Source organism: Typopeltis vanoorti, chromosome 25 (assembly GCF_054136105.1).
Source record: "Typopeltis vanoorti isolate ZY-2024b chromosome 25, IOZ_Tvanoo_1.0, whole genome shotgun sequence".
In the NCBI taxonomy this organism is placed as follows: Eukaryota; Metazoa; Arthropoda; class Arachnida; order Uropygi; family Thelyphonidae; genus Typopeltis; species Typopeltis vanoorti.
Genome location: NC_143573.1, coordinates 44,567,080 through 44,592,250, shown reverse-complemented (window position 1 = coordinate 44,592,250; position 25,171 = coordinate 44,567,080). Strand labels below are relative to the sequence as shown.

Sequence of the window (25,171 nt, the reverse complement as noted above, 5' to 3'; positions counted from 1 at the left end):
CCAACCAAACACAAGTGATCAAACTAAGGTAAGTGATGTGCTCTGCCTGTAAGAAACTCAGAGAGGAAGGCATCACCAGACCTTACATCCATGGCATGAAACTCAAAGAGATGCCCCATGATAAATATATTTACTAAAGAAAACTTAATTCCATCGCCCACTGATGCAACGAACAACAGAAACACTGAGATCATTACAATTGCATTTAAAAAGATCTCAATCACCTCAGTTTATAAACCGCCAGAAGAAGCTTTCTCCTTCCCTGACATCCTCCTCAATAATATATATATACATGACTAATGTTGTATTATATGACTTTAACAGCCATAGTATTAACTGGGGTTACACAAAGTCCAATGAAGATGGAGAACTTGTTGAAAAAATGGGCTAAAATTTTTTTTCTAAGCCTGATACATAATCCAAAACTCCCTGCATCTTTCAACAGTGGCAAATGGAAGTGGGGATATAACCCCGACCTCATATTTATTAGCTCAAAAATATCCAACACATGCGTTAAAAAAAGTTATAAATCCCATTCTACATACTCAACATAAACCTATAATGCTTCAATTCAACCTAACCATTATGCCTAACAGTCCCTTACAGACAACGATTTAATTTCAAAAAAGCTAATTGGAAGAGTTTCATGGAAGATCTTGACCGCTCCATTGAACCAGTCCCTCCAAACCCTAAAGAGTATCCTCAATTCATAAAAATACTGAGGAAAATCTCCACCAAACACATCCCCCGAGAATGCCATACAAACTACATTCCAGGCCTTTCCAGTGACATACAAGCCCAGTATGCTAATTACTTACAACTTTACAACCAACCCCTTCTCAGAGGAGACTATCCATGCAGGAGAAAAATGTTCCGAGATGGCAGAGAAAAGGTGTTCCTCGTGGAAAAAAGAAATAAAAGCCCTTGATATGGCTCATAGTAGCAGAAAGGCATCAAACTTTATCAAAAGAATTAGGAAGGATTTCACTAAGCCATATAAGCATCCACAGGTAACAGCTAATCAAATTGCTCACCAGCTGTTGCTGAATGGAAAATTCCGTAAAAAGCACCCATAAAATAAGATATTTAGTACCCCAAGTGAGGAACAAAATATGATTAACTCAAATTTCACAATCACTGAACTCAATGCTGCCATAAACCTATTAAAACCTGGAAAATCTGCAGGCCTTGATGAAATCTGTAATGAACAAATTAAACATTTTGGATCCAGGAGTAAAGAGTGGTTATTAATCTGGAGACAGACTAAAGTGGTGGCCTTTCTGAAACCAGGGAAAACTCCAACCAAAGCAAAAAATTATAGACCTATATTGCTACTCAGCAACTTCTTTAAACTCTATGAATGATTAATTTTGAATAGGCTACAACCCAAATCAAACCCCACCTTGTTTCTGAGCAGGCTGGTTATAGACCAGGCAAATCCTGTACATCACAAATTCTCAACCTCACTCAATATATAGAAAATGGTTATGACCAAAAACTAGCCACAAGAGCAGTCTTTGTAGACCTAACTGCAGCATATGATACCATAACCCATCTCACACTCAGAAATAAAATATACAAAATAACTAGAGATTATTGCCTTGGCCTCCTGATCCAATCACTCTTGGAAAACAGATGCTTTTTTTATGGACCTGCAGGGTAGGAAGAGCCCCTGGCATCCCCCCCCACAAAAAAAACTGCTCCCCCCAGGGAAGTGTGTTATCACCATTGTTTTTCAACATCTACATCAATGATCTCCCCATCTTTCCAGGAGCTAGAAATTTTATCTATGCTGATAACCTTGCCATAGCTACTCAATTAAAAAATTCCAAGTCCATTGAAACTACTCTATCACTTGCCTTAAATAGTCTAACCACATATTTTAGCAGTAATCAATTAAAACCAAACCCCTTGAAAACCCAAACTGGCCTTTTCCACCTTAACAATAAGGAAGCCACAAATTTCTTGGGAAGGCTCTAATATAGAACATTCCTGGAATGCAATCTACATCGTTGTGACTCTCGATCGTACTTTTTCATATAAAACAAATTTATATGAAATTTGTTTTATATGTATTACTGACAAAGGCAAAAGTTAATGCAAGAAACAATATACTAAAAAAGCTTACTTCCTCCAAATGAAGTGCAGACCCTAGCACACTGAGATCTTCTGCCTTTGCCCTTTACTATTCTTCTGCTGAATATGCCTGCCCTATATGGTCCAGATCCTGCCATGATGAAAAACTTGACTCAGCATTGAATGAAAGCGGCCGCTTAATTACAGGATGCCTGAAACCAGCACCACTAATGTATTTAGTGGTAGTGGTACTGGTAATTGCACCTCTTCAATTCAGAGATCTGCATTCTCAGCTGACAAAAGAAGCAGACAAATGAATGATGAGTGCCATCTGCTATTTGACCAGACTACAGTCCCCCAAAGACTAAGATCCCAACATAGCTTCCTAGCGACCGTTGAACCACCTAAAAATCCTCCAGAAACAAGACTTCAACAATGGTTTGCACTATACCCTGAGAATAATACTGGCATTCCAACAGCCAAACATCTTCCACATGTTGCCCACTTGAACTAGAATACTTGGAAAAGCCTCAACAGACTACAAATGACAGGATGCTGCAAATAAAACCAAATGGGGCTGTCTCATTGGACCAATACAGTCCATGGAACACCTTTCTTGCCTCCTTCTTCAATCACCTTGCACAAAAGAGGATCTTATATCCTGCACTGAAAGAACAGCTGATTGTGCAATATTCTGGAGGAACATCTGACCATATTTATTGCATATAACTTATGTACAGTTTCTTTTTCCTTCAAATTTTACTTATTATTCCCTGTATAATTTACCTACTAAATTTAAGCTGTTCTCATTTCTAATGAATCCTAATTTGTTGTAAATTATGTTATACCAATTACTTACTATAGTACCACTTGTGTATGGATACAAAATAAATACTTGCCTTAGCATAATGCAAAGCACATATTCTTACAGAGATGTATAATGCTATGCATTATGGGAAGGGTCGATACCCAGCCAGTTTCGACCTTTATTGTGATCTCATCAATGGGAGCCAGACCTAGAGGTGATACAAGGTTGAAGTAATGCAGAAGTCATATTTCCAAAGGTGTAACACTTTATTAAAATACTCTGGATTAGAGATAAATGTTGGAAGGTTTTTCCCATTTGGTTATACTATAAATTAAAGATATCAAGAAATTATATTCTGGTTTAATCCTAAGTAATTTCAGGACTGGGCAGCTCATATAGGATTAAACCAAGAATATAATTTCTTGGTATCTTTAATTTATAATATAACCAAGTGGTTATATTTATAATAATTTTAATTTATAATTTTATAATATTTTATAAATTTTTATAAATTTTTATTTTATAAATTTTATAATAACTTTAATTTATAATATAACCAACTTCCAATAGCATCATACTCACTTGGTGGAGTTATACTGGAAGAGGTAGAGGAAGCAAGGGATCTCAGGGTGATTGTGAATAGAAATTTGAAGTTTCGATGGTATGTCGCAAAAGTTGTGAAGACATCTCTTGCTGCAATGTTGACATTGACTGCAAGAGATACGTATAAAGCTATGATCAGACCACATCTGGATTTCTGTGCTCAGATCTGTTCACCAGGATTTGAAGGGGACGAAATAACCTTGGAGAGGGTGCAGAGATGGTTAATAAAAATTATATCACGACTGTACAATGTTGATTATGAAGACAGACTGAGGGCATGCAGACTACAGAGTTTGGTGAATTTTCATATGGTAAAACAAGGTGAAGGAGCAAGAACAAGGGGCCATCCCTGGAAGTAACAAGAGGGAGTAGTGAGTAAAAGGATAAGTTTTTTTTTTTTTTTTTGCATGGAGAGTGGCAAGAGAATGGAAAGCATTGCCTTTGCCTGAGAGGGTAGTGAACGTGAAGACTATGAATGAATTTAAGGAGTGGTATTATAGACTGTGTTCACTAGCGATGACTTTCTCAGATGAGTCTTGTAACTCCAATAGGGTTAAGAAAATAATAATAATAATTAAAAATTGCTGAAGTGATTCATGCAAACTATCAAAATCAAAATGAAACGTACTTGTAGTCCTTGTTGGTGAGCCTCTGAACCAGCTTGTACCTCAGAAACAAAAATTCCTGTTCCATGTTCTTTCCCTATTAAAAATAAGTATAATTTTAAACATGCAGCATGTGTTGTTGTTATAAAATATCTATAAGTATCTCATACTATATTTGTCGTTACATCGTTATTTCAAAGCAATTACTTAAAGAGCTCTAAAAAGCGACTTCATAAACATCAGATAATAATAATAATAATAATATATTTCTCTTAACTGAACAACATTCATATTGAACAGTATTTGTGGTAAATCTACTTTAACTATTGCATTCTCTTAAATTCAGTCAACATTATTATGAACTCCTCGCCCTCCTGTGACACTGCTTTATACTTACAACACCTACCACAAATTCTCCTCCACATGAGAAAAGTTTCTTACTCACTTATTGCAACACTAAGCTACATAGATATGACAGTACAAAGTTAAGGAGGACAATGATAGCAAATAATTCCATGAGCAGGCTGTGTAAAAGAAATGCATGCGAGTTTTTAGATGCGTGGAACGTGTTTGATAGCAGAAAACAGACTTATACAAATGGCCTGCACTTGAATTCATTTAGCATCAGAGCCTGGAAAAATTACTTACTAATATAAGACCTAATGCAGAGAGTCATGTAAATCAAGGGAGGAATGGGAAAAATATGTGTGAAAAATCATCTATGGTATGCAAAGGTGATAAAGATACAAATGGCTTTGAACATGGTTATGTATTTGGTGAAGGGGTGGAAAAATATGCTTTGGATACAGACCTTTTGAGTATGTCTGGAGAGGGAAAAGAGAAAGTTCTAGTAAAAGGTCAAATAGATTACATATCTAATTATAAGAATAGGCTAGGTGGTAATTTATTATGTCAATATACAAATGCCACAAGCATCAGAAACAAAGGGGGTTGAGTTTGTTGCTTTATTGAATATGATGTGGGCTAAGATTGATGGCATTAGTGAAACCAGACTATCAAAATAAGATATGGTAAATGGGATGGAGTGTAATGGGTATACTATTTTTGTTAGGAATAACAAAAGAGACAGGAGAGCAGGGGACTAACGATATCAGACGACTTAAGACCACTTAGGGTAGAAACACAAGAAAACAATGTCTCATGTAGCAGTGAGTTTGGGACTATCTGGTGTGAAGTGGAGGCTAACAAAATGAAATAAATATAGATCTGAAGAATCAGTTGCAGGGCATAAAGAAATGCATCACTAATTTAGCCTTATGGTAATAAATGAGTGATCATTACAGGTGACTTTAATTATCCAAACATTGATAGAGTAGAAGAGAAATCTCATGATAATAATGAAGTGGAATTTATTGAATTGTTGGAAGAAAACTTTTTCAGACAGAATGTGAAAGAAGGAACTCGAGGTTAAAGAGTGTTGGATTTGTTCATACTATCAGAAGGGATCTCTGTTAAGATTATGACTATTTTACCACCAGTTGGTTACAGTGATCATGCTGTGCCTTCTTGGGAAGTATCTAATTATATTGATATTCTCATTGGAACAGGTTGATTATATACTGAATGACAAAGCTGGAAATTATGATCAACTTAGGAGAATACTATCTTTGGTCCTATAGTATCAGTTACTGAATGGGAAATTATTGAAAAGGTACCTAACCTTCTCTGTGTACAGGGGTGCAAACACACCCCAGGCTAATAAAAATATAAATAAAAAGTTGCTGAATGGAAAATTTCCAAAGTTTTCTTAGGAATGTTATCTGTGATATGTTTCACACACAATTTAAAAAAAAATTTCATTGACATCTGTGAATGTAGTAGTAAGGCTTCAAAGCACCTGAGGCAAAAAAACAGTTTTTGTAAGCAGCTGCATTAGTATTTTTCCATAGTTGGTTTTGTATTTACATTCCTGTTGCCTGAAATATATATTTTTTGCTTTGCTACCATATTCACTTTGGAACTATGTATGATTGTTGTATGAGCATGTATATTTTTCTTCGTTTTTAGTCATTTTTTGCTACTAAGTTGCAAGTTTGTTTTGTGATATGTTTATTTTTTTGTCATAGTTTTTATAGAATTTTTTTCTGTGGATATTTTAGATAATTATGACAGGAAGAAAAAGACGTCGTACCAGTTCCGAGATCTTTTAGAGGAAGTGTCGTCAGTTGCTTCATCAGATATGCCAAATGATGATTCAGATGTGGAATTAGAAAACAATATTTTAGCAACATCAAAAGCTGGTGATTTCTCAGCTTTTGATGATGTTGCTGAAGAATATATACCACAATTAGATGGAAAAACTAAGAGAAGAAGCAAATGTGGAATTTATAGCTACTGTGCATGCTTAAGCTGCTGGTTCTTCTACTGAGAATATCCTGCAAAATGTTGCTGTGTATCTGAATAGAAACTCAAAAATGAACAGAAGATGGACCAATGTTCCTGACTTTCAAGTATTTTGAGAAAGAAAAGGAATTGCCAGAGCAATACTAACTCAAAATCTACACTCCACAATGGACTGTTTTAAATAAATAATTCCCGAAATAATTATAAACATGATTGTGTGTGAAACTAATAGAAAAGCCAGAGATCATTACGATGCATCCCGAAATCCACAGCAATACAAACGACCTCATATTTGGTATGATACTAATGCTGATGAAATCTATACTATGATTGGCATTCTAATATATGCTGGAATGAGGCAGAATTGGGATGAACAGCTGGATGAGCTCTGGGAAAAAGACAAATACATGAACACCGAAATTCATGATGAAGAAATTATTCACGCTGATTCTGACGTTGAATCTTAAAATTTTTTTATTTATAAAAAACTTTTTAATTTTTATATTTTTAATTAAATTTTTAAATTTTTTTTATAAGTAATCTTCTTAAAAATCAATAAAATTTCAGAAATACTTATGCAGCCAAAGTTATTTCTTTACATTTTGCACTGAAAATGCATGGGACGTAATTACACCCCTGTACATGGTTAACGTTAATATTTGTACACAGAGAGAGAAGGTTAAATGAGATGGTATCTGAATGTATTTCTATTGTTCGAAGAATAAATAGGTTGGGAGTGAAATGGATCTGCAACCTTACTGAGCAGGAGATCCACAAGATGATGTGGAAAGAATATCTTGAGAATAAGAGTGAGAACAGTTATGAAATATATAAAGCAAAGACCAGAAAAGTAAAGAGTATTATGCAGAAAGCTAAATCAGAGTGCGAAAATAAATCGACTATGCAGGCTAAAGGCAATACAAAAGTTATGCTGCAACCAAAGGAAGAATAATGTGGAAGAATAACTTCAGTGAATACAGATGGTATCACTTCTACGTTGAAGGTACCCAGCTATTAAGCTACGGATTCCGTCGATGCTGATCAATCTCTGGACAAATGCCATGGAAAAATCAAATCCCAAGTAGTTGCACTTGATATCTCTAAAGCCTTTGACCGGGTCTGGCACAAAGGCTTATTAAGCAAACTTCTATCATTTGGACTGTCTCAGGACTTCTGCAGATGGACTGCCAGCTTTCTGTCTGGACGCACACTATATGTGATAGTAGATGGCTCCCTATCCTCTCACCATCCAAATAATGCCAGGGTCCCACAAGGTTCAGTTCTCTCACCGACCCTCTACAATGACCTACTTCAGTTGACCTCCAACCCAATACAACAGTTCTGCAGATGACAGCATGTTGCACTCCTTCCTTTCATTTGATAAACCTTACCCTACACAACTCACTTCAACCCCAGAACATTAAACACAACTTCCCTTAATTCAAACCTCCAAGCCATCCTCCAATGGGACTCAGATAACCTAGTCAATTTCAATGCTAATAAGACCCAATACTGTCTTATTTCTCATAAAAAAGAACCATTTTCTCCCAGTATTATTTTTGACAACACCCAAATTTCCACACAATTTGAGATTTCCCTACTTGGAATTACCCTATCATGAAGCCTCCCCTGGCATAAACACATCATAACCATTGCATCTTCAGATTCCAAAAAACTAGGATTTCTCTTTCGCTCAAGATGTTACTTCACCTCAAAACAGCTGTTAACCTTATACACGTCACAAATCCACCCAGCTACTGAATATTGCTCTCACATTTGGAATAGGGTTCCTCCCTCAAAATGCTTGACTCAATACAGAGGAAAACAATTAGGCCGATAAATGATCCGTCTCTTACCAACTCACTTCCCACTTTAACATAGACGTTTAGTCTCTGCAATTTGTATAACCTATAAATATTTCCATGGAAAATGTTCATATGAAACAGGATCAATAATTCCCCCACTCTTTACTAAGCTCATTGGAACACATACAGCTGCCACCCAACATCCTTTCACAGTGCACCTTGAAACCCACAGAACAAGTTCCTTTTCCTCCTCCTTCATCCCTGCTACAGCAGTAGCAGGGATGAAGGAGGAGGAAAAGGAACTTGTTCTGTGGGAAAGGGCAAACTATTCCACTCACTCACCGCTCTGTGAGAACAAAACCTAGCTCTTACCCCTTTCTTGACTGCGAACAAACTTAACTTTCATGGATGTCCCTGTGATCTCTCCCCACCTTCCACAAAATGAAAAAATTCAGATGATATCCTATTGCACCCATTCAGAAGTTTATAGACCTCTATCATATCACCTCTTAAACAGAGTCTTTAATCCACATACTCACAATCTGTCCTCATAATCTAAATCTCATAATCCCAATATAATCTTTAAAACTCTTCTTTGCTCTCTTTCCACAGCTTCTTTATTCCCTTGAAACCTGGGGAGACCAAATCTGTGCACAATAATCCAGATGAGATCTTATCAAGGCCTTATAAAGAGACAAAATAACTTTTTATTTTTGCATGTTGAGGTTTGCCTCAACATCGCAAATATCCTCTGAGTTGTAATTTTTGCTATGTGACCTTTGAACTTCAAATTCTTATCCACCATTATGCCAAGATCGCTAGCCTCATCAGTTTCTTGTAGCATAACCCCACTAATATAATATACTGTTGAAAATTTCATCATGCCAAAGTACATAACTGTCCACTTACTAACATTAAACTGACAGCCATTTTCATTTGCCTAAATTTCCAGCCTATTGAAATCATTTTGTAAGTGCTGAATATCAGTAGCATCCCTGACTGCCCGGCTTATCTTTGCATCAGTAAAAACAAGTGAACATCTCTTGTTATTATAGCCTTCCTAATGTCATTAATGTACAGACTGAATAACAATGGCCCAAGAACTGACCCTTGAGGTGCACCACTGGTAACCTTAAATCTGGCAGATTCACACCCACAGCGGTGGATTAAGGATAGTTGGAGCCCCTAGGCAAATTATATTTGGGGCCTCCCCCCAAAAAAAATAATAATAATAAAAAAAAATAAAAGTTAGATGGCAAATAAATGAAATTTTGTACTTTTGAATTTTTTGAACTTATGGATTTTTCTGCCTGTTAAAGGATGATAAATAATAAAACTTCTTATTTATTTTTTTCTTTAATTTTTTTATCAGTTTTTTTTTTACAATTTTATAAAGTTTTTTTTTTTACTTGCACTACACTCAAATAATGAAAACACGGAAAGTCACACTAAAAAGTTATTATTGAAACAAACACCTCACTCTTACATAATTCAATAACACATGAAGTTAAGGAGCAATCAGGTGAAATTTCCTATCTCGGCAATGCAATCAGTTTTCATGACGTCGAAGCTGTCAACAGCGCCGTGCACCGACATTGGTAATGCGGCATTATTTAAAGCGTAGGTGGTGTGCGCTGTTCAAAATGCAAAATACAAAGCTTGTCAACTAGCGCCAACATTGGTATTGCAGCATTATTTAAAGCGTAGATGGTGCGCGCTGTTCAAAATACGTATTAAAACGTAATAAGCGGAGGTGAATAGTTTATTACAGAACCTTAATGTGAATACATCTGTGGGATTGGATGGTATACCAGCATGGGTCGTGTGTGAAGTGGCTAAGGAATTATCAGTGCCCTTGACCATGTTGTTTAATTTGAGTCTCGGGTCTGGTTTAGTCCCAAAGGTGTGGAAAGACTACGGTTGCAAATTACCGACCGATCAGCACATCAGGAGTCGTTGTCAAGGTCTTGAAGAAAGTAGTCAAGGGAAAAATACAGGAATGGATTGATGAAAATGAGATACTGTATGGGGGGGGGACAGCATGGATTTGTGAAGGGTAGATTATGCCTCAGTAACTTGCTCAAGTTTTATAACACAGTGACGGCTGAACTAGATAAGGGTAATAGGTTTACAGTGATACTGCTGGACCTGGCAAAGGCATTTGAAAGGATACCACATGGAATTCTAATCCGTAAACTACAACATATGGGAATGGATATAGGGTTGGTGAGATGGATAGGTGGATGGTTGATGGAGAGATATCACAGAGTAGCTTATTCAGGAGTAGAGTCCAAAAGACAGCCTGTGTGATGTGCCACAGGGTTCTGTTTTTGGACCACTGCTGTTTAATTTGTTCATTAAAGATATAGGGAAGGATCTAAGAGGAACAGTTCATTTGTTTGCTGATGATGCAAAGTTGGGCAGGGCGATAGTGAATGCAGATGTCAAAATCCTGCAGGATGACTTGGATTGATTGGAGTTCTGGGCTAAAGAGAATGGATGTCAATTTAATATGACAAAATGTAAGGGTTATGCATTTTGGGGTGAAAAGATTAGCAGCAGTATACCACATTGGTGGAGCTGTACTCCAGGAGATTGATGAGGCCAAGAACTTGGGAGTGTTGGTGGATAGGGAGATGAAGTTTAGGGGTCACATTGCAAAAGTAACTAAATCAGCTCATCAACTCACTTGGTTGTTGAAAAATACCTTGACGAGCAGAGACAAGCAAGTTATTGTACCTCTGTACCGAGCCTTGATAAGACTCATCTCGACTACTGTGCCCAGATTTGGTCACCATGGTTCCTTCTTGATGGGGAGGAGGTGAAGAGGATCCAGAGGCGAGTGACTAAGATGATAGTGGGTCTATGGAATGAACCATGAGAACAGGTTGAAGATTTGTGGGTTGCAGAAATTGGTTGATAGGCAGAAGTGGGAAGATATGATTGAGACATTCAAACTGCTAAAGGGTTTCTATAGGATTAATTCAGAGGATATTTTTGAGATCAGGACTGGTGGTGGTGGTGGTGGGAGAACTAGGGGACACCTATGGAAGCTGGGCAAGAACATTTTTGCATTTTTCAAAGGCTACAGGAATAGTTGTTCACATATTAAATCATTCTTGCTATACTGAAGTTAACTGTAGTCCTTAATACTAACTGATTCAACTCTTGTTTCAGATGCATAAATTAAAGTTCATCTGATTATACCTTTGTATATACTTATCTCAACTACAATTTTTAAATTTTTATGTTCCATATTGTTCTGTTTAAACATCCACAAAATTTTGTCTGATTAAGTTATAATTATTAGCATCAGATCCTCACTCATGTACATGCACACATACAACGCTCACTATACAAAAAGCCTGATCATATTCCTTATACAACTTCCTCTTAATCTACACCTGATCATTTAGTCCTCTACACTATGAACAATTTCATCTACATTAATCTAGTAGAATCTCTTTGCCAACTTATATGTCTATTATATCACCCTTCTTCCATCCCTCCTCTGTCAGCTATCAAAGTGCTGCAAATGGTATGCTCTCAATCAGTCTTCATATGTTATAAAGACCTGATGCTACCTTAGTTTTACTCTTCTCTAGACTCAGATTACCGACTGCAGACCCAAGGTCAAACTCTTATAGTTATACTGTACAACCTCTTTACTGCTACATGTTAATATTCTCATTGCCATAATCTGCTCATCCTCACAGTTCTTAGCAATTTGGCGGTAAATTTGTGGTCCTTATCCAACATCATCCATGAATCCCTTATTGCCTCCATCTCCTTCAAGATAATCCAAAAACTTTTCTAGAGACAACCAAAGAATTTTTTCAAGCCAATTTAGGCTTCTAAACAGGATGACGGTCTCATGCGAGGTGATGAAATTTATCTCCCACCCAAACACATTAATAAACATCCAGTGGGATCAAACTGGAGACTGTTGACTGGAGAGTGGATGTTTGGTCAACAAGACCAGCAATTACAATAAACAATATTCAGTGAGCCTTCCGAATCCACTAAACCTAAAATTCACTTATTATCAGTATCAATATCAGGAGTGCATAGGATATGTCAACGATCAGATAAATTTGCCTGTTATAATCTGGGAGATCTGTCTGCATCTAAACTAAAATAAGAAAACCAAAAATGTATATAAAACTACATATTCACTTGAGGGCAGCAATATACCAGGCTGTCAACAGAGAGTTCTGAAAAAGATAAGTGCTATTTTGGATAGGAATTGTGGATACTGATTGATTTTCGGTAGAATATTGGTTATATTTGATAACTTAGTGTAACTGTGATTATGACAGACTTTGTGGATTTGTTACTGATTTTTGCTGCATAAACAAGATCTGAATGCTGCACAGTTCAAAGATCAAATGTAATTAATAATGAAGATTTTTTGAGAATGGTTTGATGTCATAAATGCAACATGTATGTGTGATGAAATGTGAAAGATGTATTTGTAAAGAGACTGAAAAGGAGGCAAGATAAGGCATGGGGTTTGTAAAAGTGCAATATTTTGTTGAACTACGAGTTATCAGCGTATGTGAAACAGACTCATAGAATCCTTTCTTTCTTTTGTAACGCAGCTTGTCTTGTATATTTGTGTATGCTCGAGATGATGATCTTGATATGAAGATCAAAATGTCGGGATAATAAAAAGAGTTATTTGTAGAACACAGTTGTAGAATCCATAATTTCAAAAATTAAGACTAATAGAATGAAAATGGGAGTAAACGTGGGTGCAAAAGACTATAAATAACAGACTGAAAATAATAAAGACTGTAGGAGTGAAAGAACATATGAATGAAGAAACAGAAGTGAGATTATAGAAGCAAAAGAAAATAGAAATGAGGAAACAGGAATGAGTGAGAGTTGGGAAGCAAAAGAATGGAAAGACAGAACAACAAAGCAAGACTGCAACAGAGAGTGAAATTGCCAAGATGCAACATGTGAACAAATTGTTCGGAATAAAAAAATCTGAACAACTTGGTGGAAATGAATGAAAGAATGCAAAAGGACAGAATGATAAGGAATGATGACAGAGGTGATGAATGACTTGAGCATACCAAAATATGGAAACTCCATTATTAAAAGTATAAGTAATGAGAAAGTCCACAAGGTCTGATTTCCAAGAGGAAGAATGAGCAAAATAATTAATGCTTTGGATATGAGAAGTAAACATGCAAGAAAGTTCTGGTGGTTGTGGGAACCAATGACTTGGCTGTATATAAGCATGGATATCAAGAAGTTATTGAAGAGAGTGAAAGAGAAGTGTGATAAGAAAGATTGTATGTTGCCAAGATATGACAGTGATGAGTTGAGATGAAGAGTGAGAATTATGAATGGTATACTAGAAGAACCGCATGAGAAGAAGGGAGTGCAGTTTGTAGATGTGCGTGTGACATGTATTTGAAAAGAAATGAGTGATAAGCAAGAGATCAAAGAAAGAAAGAGGTGAAGTGAAAGATCAAGAGAGCAGAATAGATGAAACTGAAGTACTTGTTAATAGAAATAGTAGAAGTGTAGGAGATTAGAGAACGTGAATACAAGAGGGACAGGGCAAGAGAAGATGAGCCGGGAGTGAACAGGGGACACAGCATAAGGAGAGTGGATGTCAGAAGTAGTAATGAATGTGTGTGTATAGGGATGATCAGCAAACAAATGGAATGGTCTGGGATTTAAGGAGGTAGTTGAGTCTGAGGGAGCATATGGATTAAGTGGCGATTGGACATGGGTGAGTATGGTAGTGAGGAAATCACAGCCAACAGGTGGCATGGGTAGACCTCATTATAGACCTAAAAAAGTGAACTCTTGTGTTTATTTATGAATGCCATGAATATCAGGGGAGATGAAACTGTTTCACTGATTGAATTCATTCACCCCAAAATTGTTGGAATAAGTAAACACAGATGAAGATAATCTGGTGGGAATAGAAATGGTAGGGAACTTTTTTTGGAAAAAGGAAAGAAAGAACAAGAGGGGGGGGGGGGGGGGGAGAGTGCTGTCTGATGATAGCAGAGGAATTATAATTAATTATACGTCCATAAAAGGTAGAAATGCAAGAGGAAAATAATAGCAACAATTTTGAGACAGTATGAAGTAGAGATTAAGAGAAAAGACATTTAGATGAATGTTGCTAAAGGCTAGGGAATGTGTTGGGTAGTGACAAAAGAAATGTATAAACAACTTGGGTTAGTGAACAAAGGAAGGGTGATCATTATGGGTGATTCTAATATAATAATATAGATTGGAATGAAGAGATAGCATTTGGGAATAAGAAAAATGAATTTTTTGAGTTGTTGAGAGACAATTATCTTAGACAGTATATAAAGGAGGGCGAGTGAGGATCGAGAGTCTTGGAGCTGATCATTTCAGGGGATGCAATTGTGAGTGGAGTGCTGTATTTTCCTCCAATTGGATGAGAATGATTATGAAGTGATTACCCAGGTTGTAATTAGCCAAGTGAAAACTTCTGTGAGGAAAGGATTTGTGTGGACTTACAAGGTGAGAGATTATGAAAAGATTAGGAGACAGCGTGGAGCTATAGCATGAAATGAGGAGTTAAGCAGAAAAGGATAAATGCTGCTTAGGCACTGACAAAGATATGTTTAATGGCATCAATGTGTGAATGTATAGCAAAGTTCAGGCTCAAAAAGATAGGTGTCAAATGAATGAATAAAGGGATTAAGCATGAAATCTGGAAGAAGAAAGCATAGTAGTACAAGATGAATAATGCTAACAATCAGTGCATGAAGAGTATAAACAGCTTAGTGTAACTGTGTTATTCTGGAGCTTTGTTAGTGTTTTTTTTTTCTTTTTACTGAATTTTGAAGTTTGCCTTGAATGAAACAGAACAGCAGTACAAACAAGATCTGTTCTGCACAGTGCTGCAAAGAACAAATTATTATTATTATTATTCAAACTTCCATCGAGTCAAGAGACTCATCGTGGGAGGTCCTTCTTAGGAAACACAAATCTATCATACCACTCCTTGACCATTCCTGCTTTTACCACTCTATCAGGCAATGCATTCCACGGTTCAACCACCCTCCACACAAAGAAACCACTCCTCACCCTCTTCCTGACAGCTTCCTTCCATAACTTCCAGGGATGGCCCCTTGTCATCGGTCCTTCCTGCTGTTCTACCAAGTGAAAGAACTCCCCAGTATCCACATAACTGCCTTTCAACAGTTTAAAAGTCTCAATCATATCACCTCTCCTTCTACCCACAAAACTCTGCAGTCCACATTCCCTCATCCGATCCTCATAACTAACATTGTACAGTCCTGAAATCATCTTTGTTATCTGCCACTGTACCCTTTCCACAGTTAATTTATCCCCTTCAAACCCGGGGCAAAAAATTTGAGAACAATAGTCTACGAGTGGTCTGATTAGAGTCTTATTCAACCAAATAATAACTCTTATCTCTGCAGGTTAGCATCTTCAGTATTGCAGCAATCCTCTGGGTTACATTCACTACCTTTGCAATATGCTCTCTAAATTTCAGTTTACTATCAATCATCACCCCCAGATCTCTTGTCTCCCTACTTCCTCAAGTACAGCTCCTCCAACTGAATATGCAGCCTCCCATCGATGCAGCCTCCAAACTTCAAGACTTTACATTTTGCTGTATTAAATCAACAACACCATTCATTTGCCCATCTGTCTAGTTTATTCAAATCCTTTTTTTGTTGAAAGTTTATTTTTTCACTTGGTTAGAATATAATAAATTTAGTTTAATCCTTTATCCAAGTGTGAGCAAACAAAGTTTGCACCTGAAAGTATCTTCAGGACTGGGGTGAGGTGGTACAACACCAGGCCGACTCCTTGCAAAGGTGGAGCAAGCTACCAACACTCCTAACTCAGTATCTCCCATAATGCAAAACACATCTCCTTGTGGATATGTCTAATGTTATGCATTATGGGAAGGGCCACTACCCAGACTAGTTTCAACCTTTATTGAAGTCTCTTCAGTGGGAGCCAGGGCCAGATACCAGCCAGAAGCATTAGCAAGGTCATCTCTACATATAGGAGTTGCCAAATGGTGCGCCAACTTTTTAATAAATTACTCTGGATTTAGAGAAAGATGTTGAAAGTTTATTTTTTCACTTGGTTAGAATATAATAAATTTAGTTTAATCCTTTATCCAGGTGTGAGCAACCAAAGTTTGCACCTGAAAGTATCTTTAGGACTGGGGTGTTGTACCACCCACCCCTTAACAAATCCATGTTGATTCTCACAGAATAACATTACCCTCATTTGCCCAATGCTGTATACAGTCCCTCACTAATTTCTCCAAGACCTTAACTACTGATGACACACAAATTGGCCTATAATTAGACACTTCCAGTCTGCTACAGCCCTCGTGCAATAGCACTATCTTACCTTCCTTCCATTCCTTGGATACCTTTCCCGCAGCCAGACTTTCATTGAAGAGCCAGGTCAGTGGAGTTGTCAGATCTTTAGCACATTCTCTCAAAACCTGTGGTGAAATACCATCCAGTCCCACAGCTTTACTAACATCCAGAGTACTCAGTATTTGGAACACACTCTCCTCTTGCACCTTTAAACCTGCCATATCACTCTAGTATTAAAATCTTCTTCTCCAGGATGAAATACTCCAATAAAGTGCCTCATTGAACAATTCCACTATGTCCTCTGCATCAGTCACTCTATTCCCATTTTTATCCCGCAATATCATTCTTCCGCAATCATTTCTCCTCCTGCTGGTCACATAACTAAAAAATTCTCTAGGATTTTCTTTGGATCTTAGTGCCAATCTGTTCTCATATTCCAGTTTTGCCTTCCTCACCATACTAATCACTCTCCTGGCCTGAGTCTTATATTCTTCATGCATCTGCTCTCCACCTCCCGCTCCTTATATCTCTTCCATAATCTCTTTTTCACCTGCAATTCCTGTTTGATATTGTTTGTCGTCCACGTTACACCGAATTGTCTCCGCTTCTTCACTCATGGAATACAGCTTACCATTGCTGCTAACAAATATTCCTTCACAATTTCCCAAGCACTAATGATATCCTGGCCTTCCAATTCCCCACATATGTTCCCTTTTCTTTGATACTTCTGCATGTCTATTCATTTTCAAGTCAAAACCACATGGTCAGTCTCTCCAAACTGGAGGGGGGGGGGGAGAAGAGATGTCATCTCAGTTATTATCAGCTCTTCTAATCCAAAACTCTTGTTCCCTCTATTACAAGTTGTCTAAGACATTTGTTCCTCGAGAATTCTAGAAATTCCATTCCCTTATTACTACATGCATTTTCCTTTTCCCAGCTTATACTGCTGTAGTTAAAATCTCCCATAATAATCATTCTTCTTGCACTTCCCAAGCTCAACTGCCTAAACATCTTCTGCTCTCCACCCTCTGTGTTCCTTGGTTTGTAGCAACACCCCATTAAATATCCTGTCTTGGCCACCTCTACCTCACACCATATGCTTTCAAAACCATTAGTGTCGCTGCCCTCCAAAGCCTCTACTCTGAGAGAACATAAGTCATCACTCATCATAAGCAGTACTCCACCACTGCAATTTCCCTTCCTATCCTTTCGAAAAATGCTGTACCCTGCTACTTCAATTCCTGTTATTATATCATCTTCCGTCATCCACGTCTCAACGATCCCAATAATCTTTAGCCAGGCTGATACTATCAGTGGCACCAATTCATCTCCTTTATTTTGGAGATGAATTGGTGCCACTGCTCTCGCATACAGTTCCCTTCTGTCCTCAAATGCCCTCCAAGCATCCACATATTCTTATCCTCTCTTCTGATACATTCTGGCTATTATGCTATTCATTATTACTGCTCTTCTGCTCAACTTGTCACTTTATACCTGGGAAACACACACACACAATCTTTCCTCTCTGCGTTGGGTGATTCAGAACTCTTGGGCCAAACTTTAAGGGGTGATAGAACACACCTGAACACTTTGTCATACAATGATTGGTCCGAACTCAAGCAGTGAAGCACTAGGGGTTAGCAACTACTGTGTCAGGAAATGAAGAAATACAAGAATGACAGAGGAGATTTGAAACAATTGCAGAAATTACAGAACATAAATCAAAGATTTTTATTGAACAAATCACAGAAACTGCTCAAAAGAGCAACCGCCAACATTAATGCAGGCTTCATATCTTTGACGTAGTGATTGGCATACATTGGCCAAAACACCAGGCATTTCTCGTATAGCGGCAGCAGCAATAGAAATACTGGCAATAAGGTGCTCATTGGAATCTATGGGCTATCGTAGATCAGGCTTTTCATATGGGCCCATAGGAAAAAGTCCAGACATGAGAGATTGGGCAATCATGGCGGCCAAGCGATGAGACCCCCCCCCCCGACCAATCCATCATCCTGGCAATGTTGCATCCAAGGCATTCCGCATTAATGTTGGCGGTCGCACTTTTGAGCAATTTCAGTAATTTGTTCAATTGTTCAATAAAATTCTTTAATTTATGTTCTGTAATTTCTGCAATTGCTTCAAATCTCCTCTGTCATTCTTGTGTTTCTTAATTTCCTGACACAGTAGTTGCTAACCCCTAGCACTTCACCACTTGAGTCTGGACTATGCATTGTATGACGAAAAGTGCTTATTCAGGTGTGTTCTATCACCCCTTAAAGTTTGGCTCAAGAGTTCTGAATCACCTCACCCTGTATGTAAGTGTGTGTGTGTGTGTGTGTAAATGAAATAAAAATTAAACCCATTAAGATTTTTAGTTCTTTGCACACAAAAATGGGAAATTCCTACTAAAATATAATACTGAGAAGTAACAAAATAAACATTGGATTTTTCTTGAAGCTTACAATTAAAAAAATAAATAAATAAATATATATATTAACCTCCTCTAATGGAGAATCCTAAAGGTGCATTTCCATGACGTCGTAGGCGAACAACTTTCACACGACTGTTGTTGTATGATACAAGGTTACTAGGATCAACCTGATGGTGGATCACAGCAGATCTGCATATTAAGAAATAACAGTTAGTTATTTTAAAAAATATACATATAAAAGAGTGAAGCCACTTACATGAACAAAAATACATCATATACATAACTTCATGTGAATACCGGAGGTATTATTGAAGAGCACTTCCACAAGAAAATTAATAAAAATAAATTTAATAACACTAATAACTTTATTAATGAAATAATAAAATGCAGACAAAAAATATCATAAATTAAAGTCAACTAGAAGTGGTAGTAGGAACAAATGACTTGACTAGGAACAAGGAGAATGTATGATTGAATATCAGGAGGTTCTTGAGAAGGATAAAGGATAATAGTGTGATAGGAAAGGTAGCCAGTGTGTTTCCCATGTATGGACAGTGATGAGATGAGGTGGACAGCAAAGATTATGAATGATATGTTAGCAGAAACGTGTGAAGAGAAAGAAGTGCATTTATTAATGTGTGAAATAAGTTTGAAAGACAAATTGAACTGTATAAGAGTAATCGATTGCATTTGAATGGTTTTGGTGCGAGTCATTTGAAGAGACTGCTGCTGGAAGGGAAAACGATAAGTGTAGAGAATGAATCTGAGCAACTAAAGCATTGTGAAAGAGCAAACGTAAGGACTGAGAGATTAAAGTTGTGCTTATGAATGGAGAAGCAGTTAGCACAAGTGTAGAGAAAGAGAACAAGTGTGCAAGAAAAACACTTGTTCTTCTTGTGAATGTATGTACACAAGAAAGAACGGGGATGGTCTGAGATGTAGGAAGAACAGTTGGATTTGAAAAAGTTCTGCAATGTGTAAGGAGAAAAAAAAATGGGTTGAGGAAGATATTGAGAAAGCCATATCTAATAAATGGTATCAGTGAAATTTGTTATAGATCCAGGAATGACCTGTTATTTGTATACAAATGGTAGAAATATCAGAAACATGGGAAATTAAATGGAGGGGTGGACTGCTTCTGATGAGATAAAAGCTGGCCTGGTTGGCCAAGCGATTAGAGTATCCACTCTCCAGCCAAAAGGCTGCGAGTTCGAATCCTGCCGTGGGCATGGATGTTTATGATCGTCTGTGAAAATAGTGGTGGTGGTCAGCAATAGATGGTGTTGGTGTAGATGGTGAAGGCAGTTTTGGTGAGTGGAGTGGTGGAGACAAAGTTGTAGAGTAGGTGCTGTCCCTCGATGATGAGTCTGGGCTCCCTGGAGGTGTTACGTAATAATAATAATAAAAGGAGTTATGTCAATACAAGGCAGAGATGCAACAGATACATAGTGATATACAGATAGTGTAACAAATGAGAAGACAGAAATACAAGACAAATAGGGAAACAGGGATGGTCAGGGTACATAGGAAAATACTGCGTGAGAAGTCTGTGTGCTGGTATGGGATATGTAGAGAGAGTACGAGTCTGGTTAATGTTGTAGAACTGCTGGAGATAGAAATGGCCAGAAGGAGGCATGGAGGAGTCACATCCAAGAAGCAGTGTTCATTGAACTTGTTTCAAAATTGGAGCTGAGCTATTACGTTCATATACGAGGGTGGTCTGAAAAGTTCTCAGCCTAACAATGAAAACACGAATTTATAATTTCAGAATAAGACTCCCTTAAGACTAATACATTCATTCTAGTGATGCTCCAATACCATTATCCTGTCCCTGTAGTGGTTCTCAGTAATATCTGCAAAATACTCCTCTACAGCTGTAATCACCTCTTGCTTCAAAGAAAAACTCTGACCAGAGAGGAAGAGTTTTAGCTTTGGGAAGAGATAGAAGTCAGAGGGAGCCAAATCTAGGGAATAGAGTGGATGTTCCAACAATTCATAGTGCAGATCCCATAATTTTCTCGTTGCTAAAACACCTTTGTGGGCATGTGCATTGTCCTGATGAAAGATGATTTTTTCCTTCTGCAAACCGGGTCTTTTCTCACGAATTTTTTCATCTAGTCTGGTTAAAAGGTTGGAATAATATTCCCCGATTATTGTTTTACCCTTTTCAAGATAACTAATAAACAAAATGCCTTTAGCATCCCAAAATACCAATGCCATGACCTTTCCTGCTGGTGGAACCGACTTTGTCTTCTTTGGCACTGAACAACCGTTTTGTCAAGCTTCTGTCCACTGTTTTGACTGCTGTCTGGATTCTGGTGTATGATGGTGAATCCAAGTCTTGTCCATAGTAATAAATTGATGCACAAAATCAGATTTATTCTTGTTAAAATGCTCCAAGCACTGTTCATGCGAGTGCACTTTTGATCTGCTGTGAGCAAGCACTGCACCCATCTTGTACAAAGCTTTTTCATTTGCAATTCTTCATGCAAAATATATCCTACACATTCTTTTGAAATGCCTATAGTTTCAGCAATTTCACCAACTTTAACCCGTCGGTCATCCAATACCATGTTGTGCACTTGATCAAGGATTTCTGGTGTTGTTACACTTTTTGGACATCCTTCACATGGATCATCTTCAAGGCTGGTATGGCCACGTTTAAACTATGAAGCCTATTTCTTAATTATTGAAAACTAAAGAAGAAGAGTGCCCATAAACTTTTGTGAACTTTGAATGAATTTCTTCTGGCATTAAACCTTCTTTTACAAAGAATTTTATAACCACACGATACTCAATTTTATCCATTTCAAAGGATACAGACAACACTTTTGCTTCAGACAGCTGTATAAAACAAACTACTTGATAAAATTACTTGCAATTTAACATGGATGCTTATGACAAATGTACCAACTTAGGAAAAAAAAAATCGTGCCGATCGAGTTGCCATCTATGGTCAAGGCCAAGAAATTTTCAGACCACCCTCGCATGAATGCCAAAAACACCTGAAATAAAAAGGGACCAAAATTATTGCATTGAATTCATCTGCCCAAAATTGTTGGAATATGTGAGATGTGGTGAAATGAACAAGACATGCTGACAGGAACAGACATGAAAGGATGGCATGAAAATGAGGAACACTGTTGATGGTAGCAGAGACATTATGCCCATTCATGGTGGAGATGCAAGGAGCAAACAGTGAGTATAGTTTTGAGGCATATGATGAAGGTGCAGGTAGTCAGGATGAAATATTTAATTGGGTACTGCTAGACCTAGTACTTTAGAGGGTAGCAAGAAAGAAATGTATAAACAAATTAGCCTATTAATTAAGAAAAGGTGATCATTGTGAATAACTAACTATGGTGGTGTAGATTAGCATAAAGAGACTGCATCTAGGAGCAAAGAATGGATTTCTGGAGATTTTGAGTGAAGATACCCTAGGCAAAATGTAACAAATGACATTATTATTATTATTATTATTTTGACACCTCCAGGGAGTCCAAAGACTCATCGAGGGAAAGTGTGCCGACAGCATCGAACGATTGGTCCCCTTCCAACTACTAACCGCGCTCAAACTTACTTAACTGAGCCATTAGTAGCAGAGGCTCTACCAATCGACCAACCTTTGCCGGCATGAGTATTGAGGATCTTGGACTTGGCCTACTCATCAAAAGATATTATAAGCAAGGTGTCAAATCTTCCTCCAGTTGGTGAAAGTGACCATGAGGTGATTTCTTGAGTAGTGACCAGCTATTATGAGGACTTCTGTGAGAAAAGGATATATGTGTGGAACTATAAGGAAGGTGATTATCACAATCTCAGAAGATGGCTTACAGCCATATCATTAAATGAAGAATTGGGAGTGAAGATCAGTACTCCTTGGGTCCTACTCAGAACTAGCTGGCAGAGGGAACATCTAAATTTTTCCGAATGCCATGATATTAAATAAGCTAGATATAAAATGGATGACCAGAGGTTAGACAAGCAATCAGGAGGAAAAAGCATTATAGTAGCAGCAAGAATATGGGTGGCAATAATCACTTGCATGAGTACAAAGAGCTGGTGAGAAAGATGACTCACCTTGGTAAGGGTACAGAAGAGCAGTATGAGCAGCAAAAAGCTATTGAGGTCAAAAGAAATCCCACAGAGTTATTTTTATATGTAGCCAGTAGAAGAAAGAATGGTTATGGAAGGATGATACTGATTGATGAAAATGATTGAATGATAACCATTGTATAGTTGTGATATTAAATGAGCAATTTATGAAGATTTTTAGCCTTGTGAATACAGCATCAGGCAGAACTTTAGTGCACTGGGAAGGGGAGAGGAGGCACTGATAGTGATCAGGGGCAAATGCTGGTCTTGAAATTCACGCTTCCTCTTGTTATCATTCAGGGAGTGAGAGGTGAGATTGAAGTCTGATTAGCAGAATCATGAATTACTGACCATTTAAAACTATATATTTAGAAATTTATGTACATTTAATCATACAAATACAACATTTATTTTACAAATGATATTCTATCTTTTTCAATTTAGCTACTTGAATACAAATTCTACCCTACGGTTCTTCTTTATGTACTGGTCAATAACATCATCAGAAAAAGTTAGTTGTAACTTAATTTTCCCAAGCAACATGCACACTTGTAAAGGCTGGCTGAAGCACACTGGCTAGAGCTACGTTGACTGCATATGGCCTGTGTTTAAGCAACAGAGTGAGACTACGTGAAATGGCTATGTGCACACATGACATCATAGTGCTGCTGCATCACAAACCTGGAAGCTCCTACAACTGAGCAAGCCAAGGTAGCTTTGACTAGACAAGAAAGTATCAGCCTTCAATACACAACGCAAAGCTCAATTATTGCCGCACAAGCTTAAGACATCTTCTGTCTACAAAAATAAAGCCTAAACGGAATGCTTATAAATGCATGCGTTTATTAACAAATAAATATTGCTTCTTTCTCAATTAATGAGCTTGCGCAGTAAGCATGAAGAATTTTCCCCTGATAGTGATTGAATATGGGGTATATGAGGAATTGAGTAGAGTGGGTGATTAAGGCTCTAAGACTTAATATATCTCTGCATGTTCTGAAGAAATGTTCCAGGGAGTTAAGAGCACTGATGTACCTTTTTAACATGGGTTTTAGGTTGGGCAAAATTGTAAAGAGGACAAAATTGTCCCTTTCATAAGGAAGGTGATAAGACAAGACTAAGATTTGAATTATAGATCAATCTGTTATTCTGGAGATGTGGTTAAAGGATTAGAGAGGTTAGTCAGGACTGAGATGCAGAACTGCCTTTGATAACAGCAACATTCTCTGTGATGGACAGTATGAGTCTGCTAAGGAAGATTGAGTTTTACTTATTATAAGATAAGAAATGCACTGGACGGAGATACATACACAGTGGTATATTTAAATTTTGTAAAAGTCTTTGATAAATTGCCAGCTATTATAACCATCTGGTGATTAAATTAAAAAGGATGAAGTTGGATGGTAATTAATGCACTGTATTGGAAATTGGTTGTCTAGTAGGTATCAGCAAGCTGTGTATGGGGAAGCAATACCCAGAAAAGTAAGGTTAGTGGTGGTCCCCAAGGATCTGTTTTGGGGCCACTGTTGTTTACTTTCTATGTTAATAATATTGGGGAAGGTTTGAATGGTGATATTTAACTATTTGCAGATGATGCAAAGTTGGTTAGAACTATGAAGAGTAGAGCAGATGTAGCTTGCAAGAGGAATTGAATAGATTGGCTGAATGGATAAGTAGCTACTTCAATGTTGCAAAGCACAAAGTTTTAAAAATACTGGAAACACAGATGGAAAGAGTATGCAATTGGTGGAAAGATCTTAGAGTTGGGGGAGATCAGGAATCTAGAAGTAGTGGACAAGAAGTTTTGGGGACATTTCTAAAATTCTAAGACTGACAATGATGTTGAAGCTACTGATGTGTAGAAGTAAAGATGTTCTCGTTCCATTGTATAAAGGTTTGATCATGCTACATGTAGGCTGTTGTACAGATTTAGTCACCTGCTTTTCAAAATGAAGAGACATTGAAAAGAGTCCAGAGACAATTGACTAAGATGTATGCTGGTCTCTAGA

The 25,171-nt window shown here is 37.5% G+C and overlaps 1 protein-coding gene across 1 annotated transcript in view; it reads right to left on the bottom strand.

Annotated features, from left to right (window-relative positions):
- LOC150092702 (uncharacterized) overlaps positions 1-25,171 on the bottom strand; it is a 195,954-nt gene that overhangs the window by 158,211 nt on the left and 12,572 nt on the right. Inside the window, exons 2-3 of the mRNA XM_090414261.1 lie at positions 19,135-19,256; positions 4,116-4,189 (exon numbers count right to left, since the gene is read on the bottom strand). Coding sequence (XP_090270387.1) covers positions 4,116-4,189; positions 19,135-19,256 — 196 coding nt within the window. The remainder of the gene's footprint in view (positions 1-4,115; positions 4,190-19,134; positions 19,257-25,171) is intronic.